Source organism: Dicentrarchus labrax, unplaced genomic scaffold (genome assembly GCF_905237075.1).
Source record: "Dicentrarchus labrax unplaced genomic scaffold, dlabrax2021, whole genome shotgun sequence".
Lineage (NCBI taxonomy): Eukaryota > Metazoa > Chordata > Actinopteri > Moronidae > Dicentrarchus > Dicentrarchus labrax.
The window spans coordinates 5131654-5146076 of NW_026136721.1; the positions used below are offsets into that span (position 1 = coordinate 5131654).

At 38.9% G+C, this 14423-nt stretch overlaps 1 protein-coding gene across 5 annotated transcripts in view; it reads right to left on the reverse strand.

The window, feature by feature from the left end:
* LOC127355469 (glutamate receptor 2-like) overlaps positions 1-14423 on the reverse strand; it is a 105064-nt gene that overhangs the window by 22490 nt on the left and 68151 nt on the right. For 3 of the 5 annotated variants that reach the window (XM_051386391.1, XM_051386392.1, XM_051386390.1), the window contains exons 14-17: positions 14176-14330; positions 12172-12370; positions 11025-11272; positions 200-314 (exon numbers count right to left, since the gene is read on the reverse strand). In XM_051386391.1, the coding sequence (XP_051242351.1) occupies positions 200-314; positions 11025-11272; positions 12172-12370; positions 14176-14330 (717 nt within the window). The remainder of the gene's footprint in view (positions 1-199; positions 315-11024; positions 11273-12171; positions 12371-14175; positions 14331-14423) is intronic. The other 2 variants (XM_051386393.1, XM_051386394.1) reach the window with 1 other exon arrangement.

Below are 14423 nucleotides of genomic sequence, written 5' to 3' on the forward strand. Positions count from 1 at the left end.
TAATGAGTATTCATTTGTTCTCTTTGAAAAGTTAGAGCTTGGCATTGCTTATATTGCTGTCTGTTGCCTTCACATGTAGTGTTATAACTGTGCTTCTTCTTTAGATTCTTTTTACACCGGTTAACCTAGTGTAACCCCTATGTTTGTTTGTGTGTGTGTGTGTGTGTGTGTGTGTGTGTGTGCGCGTGTGTGTATTAACCTTGCTCTCCCCTCCTCCGCTGCCGCATTCTCCCTTGTCATACCACCACTTGTTTTTCAGTTTGTCCAGCAGTCCCTGCTCGTTCAACTTTAACACCGCCAGGTTCACCGCATTTCTACATGAACACAGTGGCTGTTAGCAGTTTATTGGTTGTCAAAGTCAGTCCTCCTGCTGGTATGCATGTTAGCAGCATGAACCCTTAATCCTTACAACAAACAGAATACACACAGCTGGAACGATTCTATTTTCTCGGGAGCAAACTTATCAGTATTAGATCTGACATGTCTTAGCGGTTCAAGCTCAACCTGCTGAATAACAATGGAAATAAGAATGTATGTCTAAATCAGAATCACTTGATTATGATATATAATGATAATGTATATATATATATATATATATATATATATATATATATATATATAAAAATATATACATGTGCATGTGTATATATTTGTGTTTTTATGTACATAAGCGCATATATACATATATACGTATCATATGAACTTTGATGAAGAGAAAGCTCTACCAAATGAAAGAACACACTTTCCAGAGAAAAGATTTCTCCAGATGTGCGATATGAGAATAATCTGCTATGTGCGATGCAACTGTTCAATATTCACATCAAAATACTGAGTTAAGATAGAGTATTTGTATCAGTCATTCATTCTGTGACTGGTCTGTCTCATCCAGCATCTCAGTTTAAAACAACCTGACAGATTTTAAGATACGTGGCAACTAAGTTACACAAACGGCATACAAACAGCATTTATTCTGGTAACAATTCGCTATGAGCTGAGGTAGCATGCTGTGCTTGTGTAAACCATAGCAGAGGTTACTAGCAAGAGTTTTAGTACTCTTACTTTCTAGTTAACTTTACTTTGTTCACTTACCGGTCTCCATATGGAATCTGATCAGCTGTTTTTGCTCCATTTGTGTATGTGTGTGGAAGAACTCTGGCCCTGACAGAGAGCAGACAGAGAGGCTGCAGCTACTATAATAAATACTATAGCTCTATAGCTCGTGCCCTCGAATAGCTCGAGGGCATGTTTATTACAGGATTTCCGTACACATCCCTACATAAAATTATTTTCTTATTTATTGCACTACAGGCAGTCTTTCGCAATGTGTTCATCGCACATTTTCCCATCACAATGATGATGAAAACACGATTTATCATTAAGGCCCTAAGGCACATCCGTTTATTAGGGACCAAGCCAGCAACTGCTGGGAGGCCCTATTTTATCTCTAGGAATCATTAGGGACCAAGCCAGCGACCACTGGGAGGTCCCTATTGTATCTCTTGGAATTATTCGGGACAGAGCCAGCAACCTGTTGGAAGGTCCCTATTGTTTTTGCTAAAAATATTATTATTATTATGCCCATTTCCGCCCTACAGCACGAAAAGTCCATAAATGTTATAAACGTTAAAAAGTTTTCGTGTTCCATCCCTGAGTTGCATGAAACTTTTCACGTAGCATCTGAAGACATATTATGATATTTCATAAAATAAGCACGTTATAAAATGAACACTTCCTGTAGATTTTTTGTCAAAAAAGGCAGTGGAGCATTTCTCCACATTGGTATGTCCGATTGACACCAAGCTTGGGTCTACAGTTCCCCATGTCCTTCTTAGGCATCGTGCACAATTAAGGCCATCACTACAACTTGGCGCTCTTTAAAATGAAGTTTATATCTCCACATCGGCACGTGTAATTAAAACGAAACTTGGTACGATTGCCCATGGCTCACTGAGGCTCGCTTAAAAAGGTGTAAAAAACACTGCTCTGGTGGCAGGGTAAATCACTCTGCAGGGACCGTCATAGTTAGTAATTTATCAGATCTGCTTCAAAATTGGCGATCCGCCATGCAGGCCCCCACGTAAGTTGATGGCGAGGTCCCGCCAATGCTGCTTGCAGCTTAAATTAGGGACTAAGCCAGCGACCGTGTATCTCTGGGAATTATTATTTGCTGCACTTCGACTGCATATTTGGCGGCCGCAACATACTTGAAAGCTCATGGAAATTTGCACAAAATTCAAACGTGGCAAAAAATCACTTACATTGTCCCTGTGCATACAATTGTCCCTGTGCATGGGCGCCGCCAAATAGGGCCGACATGTACAAAAATCGGTACGCATGTATACCGTGATACAAGACGCAGAAAAAGCCTCTTGGACCCATACCTCAAACTAAACAGGAAGTCGACCATTTTGGATTTTGTGTTTTTTCTGGTGATTTTCGCCATTGCATTGCATGCAGGGAATTTATTGGATCGACTCCACATGTGGACACAGCCATTTTAAGGCATTCACAATTAAACGTTGCTCTATTTAGATATTCCGCCGAACAGCGTGGACGTATTGCGATGATTCACCATGAAAAAGGAATTTATCATAACTTCTGCGCACATGATCCGATCTCAATGAAACTTGACGTTTGATAAGAATCCCGCCCTGAATACGTCTATGTGATAATATTCAGTAATAGTGAGAGGGCCACCTAGTGGTAACAGGAAATATCACGTCTTATACTTTCATGTTCTACTCCTAGCAGGATGATCAGATTCAGCTGAAATTTACTTACTTACTGCAAAACACATTGTTGATGATATGTCTCATATCTTTAAGAGCTCATAGTACCCTATTACCCCACTAGAACACTACGTTCTCTGAATGCTGGGCTACTTGTGGGTCCTATAGTCTCTAAAAGTAGAACAGGAGACAGAGCCTTCAGTTACCAAGCTCCTCTCCTGTGGAACCAGCTTCCAGTTGTGGTTCGGGAGGCAGACACCCTCTCCACATTCAAGAGTAGGCTTAAGACATTCCTCTTTGATAAAGCTTACAGTTAGGGCTGGATCAGGTGAGTCCTGAACCATCCCTTAGTTATGCTGCTATAGGCATAGACTATCGGGGTTGCTGTGCGTCCGTCCGTCTGTCCGTCCGTCTGTCTGATGTGGAGTCGTTTCTGCCTTTTAACAGGCAGTTTTTCCTTGCCCTTGTCGCCAAGTGCTTGCTCATGGTGGTACTGTTGGGTCTCTGTAAATAATGTTTTAAAGAGTTCGGTCTAGACCTACTCTATTTGAAAAGTGTCCTGAGATAACTTCTGTTATGAATTGGCGCTATACAAATAAAACTGAATTGAATTGAATGTGATGACTGTGGTGAGTTGGCGTGTCTGTGGCCTGGCGTGAAATTTTGATGTACCACCACAAAACACGAGTTTGCTATAACTTGAATGTACATTGTCCATTGGGCTCCAAACTTCAGAGTCCCACCCTGAACACGTCTACATGGCAATATTCAGATATATTGATAGCGCCAACTACTGGCAACAGGAAGTAAGTGCAGCATGGTGATTTTGATCTGATTTACGTGAAATTTCATGTTTTGGTCTGCACGTGTTACGACGGCACGTGACGCGGCCGCAGCATACCCTGAGTTGCGTGGATTGCGAGGTCCCGCCCAATGCTGCTTGCAGCTTTGATTTGGTATTGGTCTCCAAACATACTTATCCAAAGGTGAGTGTGGGAATACTTTACGTGGCTCCTGGTGAGTCAAATTAAAATGTTCACTTTTAAATTAAAAAAAGTTGTTCCTTGAAAATGTTGAGTTTAGGATAAATATTCTGAACGAAATCAAAATATGTTGTTTAATATGTACCTATAATCATCTTTGGATACTATTTGGAGACTAAAAGCAAATAAAAGAATGTGCACATTTGCATCAGTATTCTGTGTTCTTGTGTGTTCTTTCATTTGGTAGAGGCATTTTTTAATCAAAGGTTCTACGATGTAGATACATTGGGCTTCTCCAGGCATCTCCCATAGGCTTCTATAGAACTGGGACCAATGTCATCTGTTGCCATCTGTCATGATGTAATGATCTCTCATTCCTTTTTGGTTTCCTTGACAAAAACAAGCAGTCAGATGATCAGACAGGTTGTAAAAAAGTCATGTATTAACTTCATATATTAACTGACTGTTGTGTATCCATCTGTATTTATGAATAGCATATGGCACAAGGATTCTTTTTTTAGTTTTCAGATAATGAGTTGATGGCTATGTGGTGGAGCATCCTGTCTTGCACTTAAAATTTTAGTAGTAGTTTCCATTAGACTGAAGTAGAACATACTACAGGAGCTGGCTGCACAAAGTTAAACACTGATATGCTCGCACAAGTATATAACAAATAATCACTTTATGCTGCTTGGCTTTGTTACAACAGCAAACTGTGTCCACAGATGAGGAAAGTACTTAATTTTATGGGTTACTTTCCTAGTTTCTTGAACATATTTAAGTAATCTTATTATGAATAACTCTTTTTTCTTAGGACATTTCTTAGAAAAGGTTATTTCAGTCAATAGTAATTATAAGGGGAATGGAACTTGCTTTGACCAAGGTTAGGTTATTGATGTGTGATGATGATGATGATGAGGGTGATGTATCACTTTAATTAATATGTTATTCTTGCCATCACGATCGAAGCATGACTAAATATCATAAACTTCACTCACTTTAACTCAAAAATCCCAAAGTAAGCTCCCAAAAAAAAGCCATGGTATAGTTCGCACACTGCCTGACTCATAACATTTTCTGTTAGTTCAGGCTAAACCCTGTATACTAGCATTATCAACAAACAGGCAAACATAGGGATGGCCCTGAAATTGATACAGTAGGCATTTATACATAAATATATATGTATGTTTTTCTCATGCCTGTGACATATTCTTACAGGTATAGAAATTGAAACTTTGGAACTGCATGGAATCCGGCCTGCGGCCCTTTGCTGCATGTCATCCCTCTCTCTCTACCCACCTTTCCTATCTATCTACAGCTGTCACTATCCAATAAAGCCAATAAAAGGCCAAAAAAAAAACTTAAAAGGAGGAGAGACAATCTAATGGCAGGAGCTTTTGCTGAATTCCTTGTTCCTGTACTCAGAACATGGAAAAAAACAACCCCCAACACAAAACACTGCAATGGAATGGTTATTCAATTTGGAATTCCAGGTTAAAAACTTGGGCAGGATCCATCCGAGTTCGCTGACATAAACACATGCCAGCAATATGGTGACACACACAGTGAACATTAAGCAAAATGACCCAAGTTTTACTATTTGAGTGTTTTTTGTTGTGAAACAACTTCGTAGTTCTCATTTCCATTGCCATTCAGTTCAATTGTTACTTGGTAGACGTCTTTGCGAGCATGCAGTACAAGCTTGTTCCCTTCGTCTCTTTGTTAAAAAATAGTAATGATGTAATAGCATGACAAAAAGGCAGTGAAACTGATGCTAATAGTGTGTGATATTTTGTGCACTAGTAAATAAAGCAAGCTTGCCAATAGCAAAGCCCATGTGGTCTGGACTCAGTTCACTTTGATTTGATTGGTTGTAAATACTGTATAATATCAGCAACTTGAAAAATTGAGTACTGCTGGCTATATTTCTTTTTTTTATATATATATATATGAAAAGTGTCCTGAGATAACTTCTGTTATGAATTGGCACTATACAAATAAAATTGAATCGTATATATATATATATATATATATATATATATATATTTTTTTTTTTTTTTTTCCTTTCAAAATGTTCAATATAATAATTTTCATATGCCAAAGAGTTTTCAGCGCTTGAATTTTCTGTCTCCTGCACTAAACACGCCATTGACATTATAACATTAATTACCCACTTTAACTTAAATAGAACCAAAATGAAAAAAACAACAACATTAAGACAACAGGAAAATCATGCTAGAAGCAGAGACACGAGAAAAGTGAAGAAGATAATGTTTGCAGAAGTTAAGTGATTAATTCATCCACTATTAGTTCTGAATCAACAGTATTACTAACTGAAAGTCATCAAAATTTAAAAATATGTATCTGGTTCTACCATGTTAGAGTACAACAATAGCAATTATATAGTAATTATACCAAAGATTTAAACTTAAAGCTCCATTAAGCGATATTTTTGGTAATAAAATGTATTATTGAAGTAGTGTGAAACAGTTGGTGGTGCTACAGATGTACGTCATCAGAGTACAACCAACTCTGTTGCCCTTCTGAACTTCCTCTAAAGTTTTTAAACTTAACTCTATCAGTCTTACATAATATAAAAAAGGTCCAGTGTGTACGATTTAGGAGGTTCTATTTGCAGAATATGGCAGAAACAGAATATTAATACGCATTTTTCATTACACTGCCACCGTAGAATCTCCTTGCTTCCTACAAGAGTCCACTGTATTCACTTGGTTGCAATATGCACTTTCACTGCTAAATGCCACTAAATCCTACATCCTACTGTTATTTATAAAACTGACTCAAATTTAATAAAAATTTAATTTACCGTTTCAATACACATTTCATAAATGTTGAAAAGTACCCATCAAATGTACCCTATATTATATTTTAGCTATTACACTTTTTCACACGGAAATATGCTTTAACTAATTGATATCAGAGGCTAAAGACTATTGGCGCAACCTTGTGGACATATCTGAGTGTGGTTATTACTTCATCAAGGAGGGCTTACAAAAGTTGTCTAAGGATACTTTTCAAATAGAGCAGATCTAGACCATACTCCTCATAAAATTATTTACAGAGACCCAACAGTTCACACCATGAGCAAGCACTTGGTGATGGCTACATTTATTTATTTCAAGGAACTTTTATTTAATAATTCCCATTTATTTATTTAGGGCTCCAAAAAGTGAAACTTTTTTTTGGATTATGCACTACTGGATCACTGATTATACCTGACATAATTAGGGCCTTCTTCAGGTGGGTGCTACATTATGACCTGATCTTCAAGTCATGGCTTGAAGATTGGTCTTTTTTTTAAATCTAGTTTCTAGTTATCCATTTTGGCTTATATTGTGCTTTAATGGTGCATATTCCAACATTAGTTGTGGTTTAATCAAATGACAGCAAACCCCGAGGCATGTAACATTCCAGCAGGTGTGTATAGTAAGGGAAGGAAAAGGGGGGCAACAGACGCCCAGCAGCTAATTACTGTACCAAAAAAAATCCATTGGGATGTCCAGGTGGCTCTGTTTAAGCAGACAACAAATCATCTATAAACTGGAGTATAATTTGCTTTTAATGTTTAGCTTGGTCTAATGTGTTTTTAGTGTTTACTATTTGTTGTTGTTTTACTGCTTTAATGTTTTTATGTACAGTGCATATGGAAAGTATTCACAGCGCTTCACTTTTTCCAAATTTTGTTATGTTACAGCCTTATTCCAAAATGGATTCAATTCATTTTTTTCCTCAAAATTCTACACATAATACCCCATTATGACAACTTAAAAAAAAGTTTGTTTGAGATTTTTGCAAATTTATTAAAAATAAAAAACGAAGACATCACTTGTACATAAGTATTCACAGCCTTTGCGATCAAGCTCAAAATTGAGCTCAGGTGCATTCTGTTTCCACTGATCATCCTTGAGATGTTTCTGCAGCTTAATTGGAGTCTACCTGTGGTAAATTCAGTTGATTGGACATGATTTGGAAAGGCACACACCTGTCTATATAAGGTCCCACAGTTAACAGTGCATGTCAGACCACAAAACAAGCATGAAGTCGAAGGAATTGTCTGTAGACCTCCGAGACAGGATTGTCTCGAGGCACAGATCTGGGGAAGGGTACAGAAAAATTTCTGCTGCTTTAAACGTCCCAATGAGCACAGTGGCTTCCATCATCCGTAAATGGAAGAAGTTTGGAACCACCAGGACTCTTCCTAGAGCTGGCCGTCCCTCTAACTGAGTGATCGGGGGAGAAGGGCTTTAGTTAGGGAGCTGACCAATTACCCCTTTGGTCACCCTGATAGAGCTAAAGCGTTCCTCTGTGGAGAGAGGAAAACCTTCCAGTAGGACGACCATCGCTGCAACACTCCACCAATCAGGTCTGTATGGTAGAGTGACCAGACGGAAGCCGCTCCTTAGTAAAAGGCACATGGCAGCCCGCCTGGAGTTTGCCAAAAGGCACCTGAAAGACTCTCAGACCATGAGAAACAAAATTCTCTTGTCTGATGAGACAAAGATCGAACTCTTTGGCGTGATTGCCAAGCGTTATGTTTGGAGGACACCAGGCAACGCTCATCACCTTGCCAATACCATCCCTGTTCATACCACCTACCATCATGCTGTGGGGATGTTTTTCAGTGGCAGAAACTGGGAGACTAGTCATGATTGAGGGAAAGATGAATGCAGCAATGTACAGAGACTTCCTGGAAGAGAACCTACTCCAGAGCGCTCTTGACCTCAGACTGAGGCGATGGTTCATCTTTCAACAGGACAACGACCCTAAGCACACAGCCAAGATACTGAAGGAGTCGCTTCAGGATAACTCTGTGAATGTCCTAGAGTGGCCCAGCCAGAGCCCAGACTTGAATCCTGTTGAACATCTCTGGAGGGATCTGAAAATGGCTGTGCACCGACGCTCCCCATCCAACCTGATGGAGCTCGAGAGGTTCTGTAAAGAGGAATGGGCGAAACTAGCCAAAGATAGTTGTGCCAAGCTTGTGGCTTCATATTCCAAAAGACTTGAGGCTGTAATTGCTGCCAAAGGTGCAGCAGTATTGAGCAAAGGCTGTGAATACTTATGTACATATTATATTTTCGTTCTTTATTTCTAATAAATTTGCAAACATTTAAAAAATAACTTTTTTCATGTTGTCATTATGGGGTATTGTGTGTAGACTTTTGGGGAAAAAAATGAATTGAATCCATTTTGGAATAAGGCTGTAACATAATGAAATGTGGAAAAAGTGAAGCGCTGTGAATACTTTCCGTATGCACTGTATAGTGTCTTTGAGTACTTAGAAAAGCGCTTATAAAATGTATTATCATTTCATTTATATAAAAATCGCTTAATGCAGCTATAACTGTAAATTGACACACAAGTAACCGCAATCGTCATCAAAACATAAAAACATTCTGCAGAAAAAAGTTAGTTTTCAGAGCCAACTGAGAGAGACAGCAACACAGAGAAAAGGAGAGAGAGAAGCTGAAACGACACAAAAGTGAGAAACAAACTCAGGGACTATCATGCAGCTCAATGCACATGCACCAACCCACGCACACATACAGACACACACCCACACCTCATTTATTTTAATTTTCATCATTTTCATTATTTATATATTCTGTAGTGGAATGTTTTTGACTGCGCAGGTGAGTGACCTGGCCTTAAAATAAGAAAATGGCAGCAGTACAAGGCCAGTAAAGGGAAGGTACCAAGTATCTGCTTAAGTTTATGGGTGATAATTAAGGCTGCAATTGACTGCATGCAATTGAAAGCTAAATAAATATGATAACTTATGTTAATTTATCCAACACATTTTGGTCCCTATAGGGCAATAATGTATAGAGAAGGGTAAAATTTCTTCACTGTGGATGTAACTTCAGTTGCACTGTATATGGTTTGAACCAAACATAAATGTTACTCAGACAAAAAAAGTGACGGTGTGTTCAGAGTGACTGGCTTGTGGAAAGACACGTTGCTGTCATTGTTCAATGCTGTGCACATGGATTTGTCATAGATATCTATTAAATCTATAACTCATCCACTGAAAACATGTAGAAGAAACCGAAGGCTTCTGTAGAAGAATGGCGGTTCAACATGGCGGCCTCCATGGAAGGCAAACCTTGGCATCTGAAGATACACCTCATTCTAAGGTAAAACAACAATTCCTATATTCAGATAATTATAGTCTAATGAAAACATGAATATGAACATTATATTCCATTTCTGCCAATAGATCTTCTTAAATGTTACACACTGGACCTTTAAGGATTTTCTATTGGCAGAAATGGAATATAATCACTGGTAAATTCAAGGAATTTTAAATATACTCTTTGCCACTATTAAACGACTTAGAAAGTTTCTAAAGCAAGAAATCCTGAGGGAATTGGATTAATGACTAAAATCTTATCTGTATAAAATATGTACTTAGAATATATGTCCAATTAGGTCTTTGGAAGGAGAGACAATACATTTCTAATGGAAAACAAATGTACGCACGCACGCACGCACGTACGTACAGGTCATAAACACATAAACAACAGTCCTTTTGATCCAGGTATTAAAGAGCCAGCTCATCATAATTGTTAAAAACCTGCAACCAATTTCTCCTCATTAGAAAGAACATTAAGTCAGTTTTAAATAATAAAGACAATAAATAGCCGGCATATGGCTGAGAATATTTCACACTGATCATTGTATCATGTTATCCCATTTAATAATAGAAAGAAGAGACTACATTATCCTAAGTGTATACCCAATACATTTTTTGTGATGAAGCATTTCTTTAAGACCTGAAATCTCAAACTTTAATGGCCCTCCAAAAATGTCACAGCAACCACCACTAGACATTGGTCAGAGGTGGTAACCATGGTCAAAATACAAACCACTGAGATGATGTCATCAGGGTAGGTGGATTATTATAACAACGAGTAAGCCGCCATGCCCCATTCATCACACTCGCATACTGCAACACTCAGTACTAAGTACTAAGTCGTGGGACCAGACTACATTGCTCCCCATGGTGGTTTATTTTCTTGAGCAGGGCTCCACATGAGCATAGCCACAGCTCACACGCTGGCTAAAAAACACCTGACTGCTATAGCAGGTAGTCAGCCAGTGTATTCTGATCAGTACTGTTAAGACTTCAGTGCACTAAGGGAGGAAGTTCCTGAATCCACTCAGTTGGAGGTGTGGAGAAATTAACTGTGTGAATGGGGAGAGGAACAGTATGCTAGGCAGCAGGTTAGTAGTGTGAATGGTACATGGCAGTGCAGGTTGGCTAGCATTGTTATACTGATCCACCCACCTTAATGGGGATCCTTTGGGTGTTGCGATGCCATAGCCTTTGGAGTCCAGGTTTCCTCCCACTTTCATGGTGTCGCAAGGTTTCCTCTGCTCAATGTACTCGTTCATGGTGGACTCCAGCAGGTAGGCATACTTCCCTTTGGACTTCCTGACACGCAGGACCCCCTCTGATGTTTTCTTGACAAAGACGGAAGGTTCTGCTGATTTCATGTACTGCCACATCTTGTCAAACAAGGCGATTTTAGAGCGCTAAAAAGGAAGACAGAAAATTAAAGATACTACAACTTAATCTGTACAATTTGGGTTTACCTGTACCTTTTTATGTACACTGTAACACCCTAAGCACAGGGTACTTCAAGGTATCCTGTGGAGTTTTACTGTAAACAACTGTGTACCACTGAAGCATGTTTATAATTCCTGGTAGTAAATGCATCTCCATATACAACATTTACAAAGACAACTTTTAGAATATTAAAAACTGGCTTTATTTAAATCTACGTTTTTATCCTTTGTCTTCTTTTTCCCTTCCTCAGCATGTTACCATTACCAACTGCTGATCATTGGAATAGTGTGAAACTGTTACTTTGTGAATAAATGACAATAGATGTTAGATACAACAGACTGGCATTGAATTTGAAAGTGCACAAAACAAATACTACATAATCATAAGGGCCCTAATATACTTGCTTTTACCAACCAGTGTTTTTAAGCTTTCTCAGTGAGCTTCAAATTGGAATCTTTTATACATTATTTTGTATGGGGGGAAAAAAATAGATGAAGGAACAGTTCAAATGAAGTCTTTTTTTTGATGCAATGTAGAGCTATTTATTCACAAGTATGTTTATTGTGTTTCATTCTTTTTTGTAAAACCACAATAACAATAATATATAGTAATGACAGTCAGAGACATGAGGCAAAGGCCACAGGTCGGATTTGAATCCATGGCCGCTGCAGCAAGGACTTGGTCTTGGTTCACCAGCTCTACCAGGGGAGCTACCAAGATTGATTTTAATAAATTGAATGTACATGAAGTGTTAACTCTACACCTGCATTATCTAGGAAAATACAAATATCTGCTTGGGACTTGGTATTGGCTGATAATCAATATTAAATGACTTACTCCAAAAAAAACTTGATCGAGACCTTACCCTGAAGAACTCCTTGGTGGATCCAGAGTCCAGGGTTCCATATGCTATTTCTGTCTGTTTAGCCAGATCTTCGGCACTCTCAATGGGAGAAACCATCCTCTCCACTGTCAGGAAGGCAGCTAGGTTGGCAGTGTATGACGAGATGATGATCAGAGTGAAAAACCACCACACACCCCCCACTATACGACCTGACAGAGACCTAAATACACACATAGACAAACAGACAAACAGACCATGATATGCTTTTATTACAGTTTCATAACTTGAGCTTTCAGATGAGAAGTTCATACACTATTTGGGTGAAAGTTTAGTACCCAGTTTAGAATGATTGAAGGCCTTTGACCTGTTGTACTGTAACTCTGCCTTTTCTGACAATGTTGTTGACGGTTAACTGTTGTAAAATGTTGCAGGGAGCATTCTCCCTGGACCTGGTTATATGTTGCTATGCTAATAGAAAGAAAATCCCCACTAGTTTGTATAACTTAATACAATCTCTCGTTCTTTCATCTGTCTTATTAAATCAATGTTGTTTATGTTGCTTACAATCCTTGTCTGGACAAATTTAGTGAACTATAGGACTTTATAGGTTGTACGGTTATAGGGCTGGATTTTTATAGGTTTTTTGTAAATGTGAATTTCAGTGAGGTTTTCTTGCCCTTTTTTAGAACCTAGAAGCTCTGGTTTCACTTTGGCAGTCTATGGTGGAATATGTACCACTGTGGCATGTACTGCAGTTAGCCATAAAATCCTAGTGACCGAGAGGGCTTTCTATCCACGGTGTGAGGCTTGCTGAGACCATGTTCACGTCTTGTCACCACTCGTCTTCTCAATGACCACCCTCCAGAGTGCCCCAGGCTTTAGAAACACCTGTGGAAAGCGACATGTCTTACAGCAGACTGAGAGGATGGTCTGGCCTCAGATACACTCTGCTTCAGAGGCAAGAGATGTAAGGAGAAACAAACAGCAGAGATTTCTCTGTGAGTCTACACCACATCATGGCGCACATTTTTTGTTATTTTTTTGGCCTTTTTATTGCTTTTATTTGATAATGATGACAAGCAGCAAAGGGCTGAAGGTCAGACTCAAACCCTGGGCCGCTGCAGCAAGGACTAAGCCTTGGTACATGGGTCGTCAGCTCTACCGACTGAGTTAAGCGGGCGCCCGTGGGTGTTGGCTTTTCATACTGAACAAGCAGTCCGTTAACCAACTTTCAAGAACTTCTTGTCAAAGAATCAGATTCATCTATTTTTTAATTTCATCTCTATTTACACAAACGATGCGTCCATCGCATCTTGACAGTGAACTTTAACAAAATTGTAGACTATTGGTGTAAGTCTATACTGTCTTTTTAGTCTAGTGTTTGGCTTAGTGTTGCTTCAATATTGTATGTTCGCGCCCGGACTAGGGCAAAATAAAAGCTTGACTAAATAAAGCTTCCTGAGGGGTTGCAAGGCTTTTTTGATTTTAAGAGGGAAAAAAAAGAAAAATATACACAGTAGGCCTATATCTCACCATTATGTTCCTTGAATTCAACTAAATCAAATTATTTTTAATGTTTAGATTATTATAAAGATCTAAACCTGACCTGAACACCAGATACATTCACAGGGCTTTCACTCTCTGCTGAATAGCCTCATTGTGCATTAGAAAAGTCAAAACACCACGACCAGGAAATAATCTCCTCAAAACTCTTCCAAATCCACAATATCCGTAAAATGTAATACCAAGTCAGGGGTCATCACTTTACTCTGTGTGAAGGTAACGGTTACGGCTGTGACAGTGCTCCAGTGCCTATTGTCTCTCTTTTTTCCCTTTTTCTGGTCTTCCTCTGTGTGTTTCTCTCTGTTTGTATTTGTCTTTTTCACTCTCATAGTTCTTAGCTCAGCAGCATCAACCACCTTGGCTCCAGTCGACTTGTCAAAAAAATCTTTCAAACCTTTTATTTTTGATTAATTCATACGTTTTTCCGAAAGACATCGGGAGTAGAGTCATGGCTATACTAACCTTGGTGAGATGTCGCAACCCTGCCGCATGAAAGCACCCAAAGAGAACCAAAGGGAGTTAAAGATTCCAAACTCATTGGTGGATTCAGTTGTTAGAGGCAAAGCTCCATCCTCTGGCTCCTCTAGCGTCCACTCATAGGGGCTGAATCTGGATACCTAGAACATAGTATGATCATTGCTTATATTTTCCTGTCGTACTGTACTTAAACAAAACAAGTAAACAATGCACACAAACAAGTTTTTGTATTG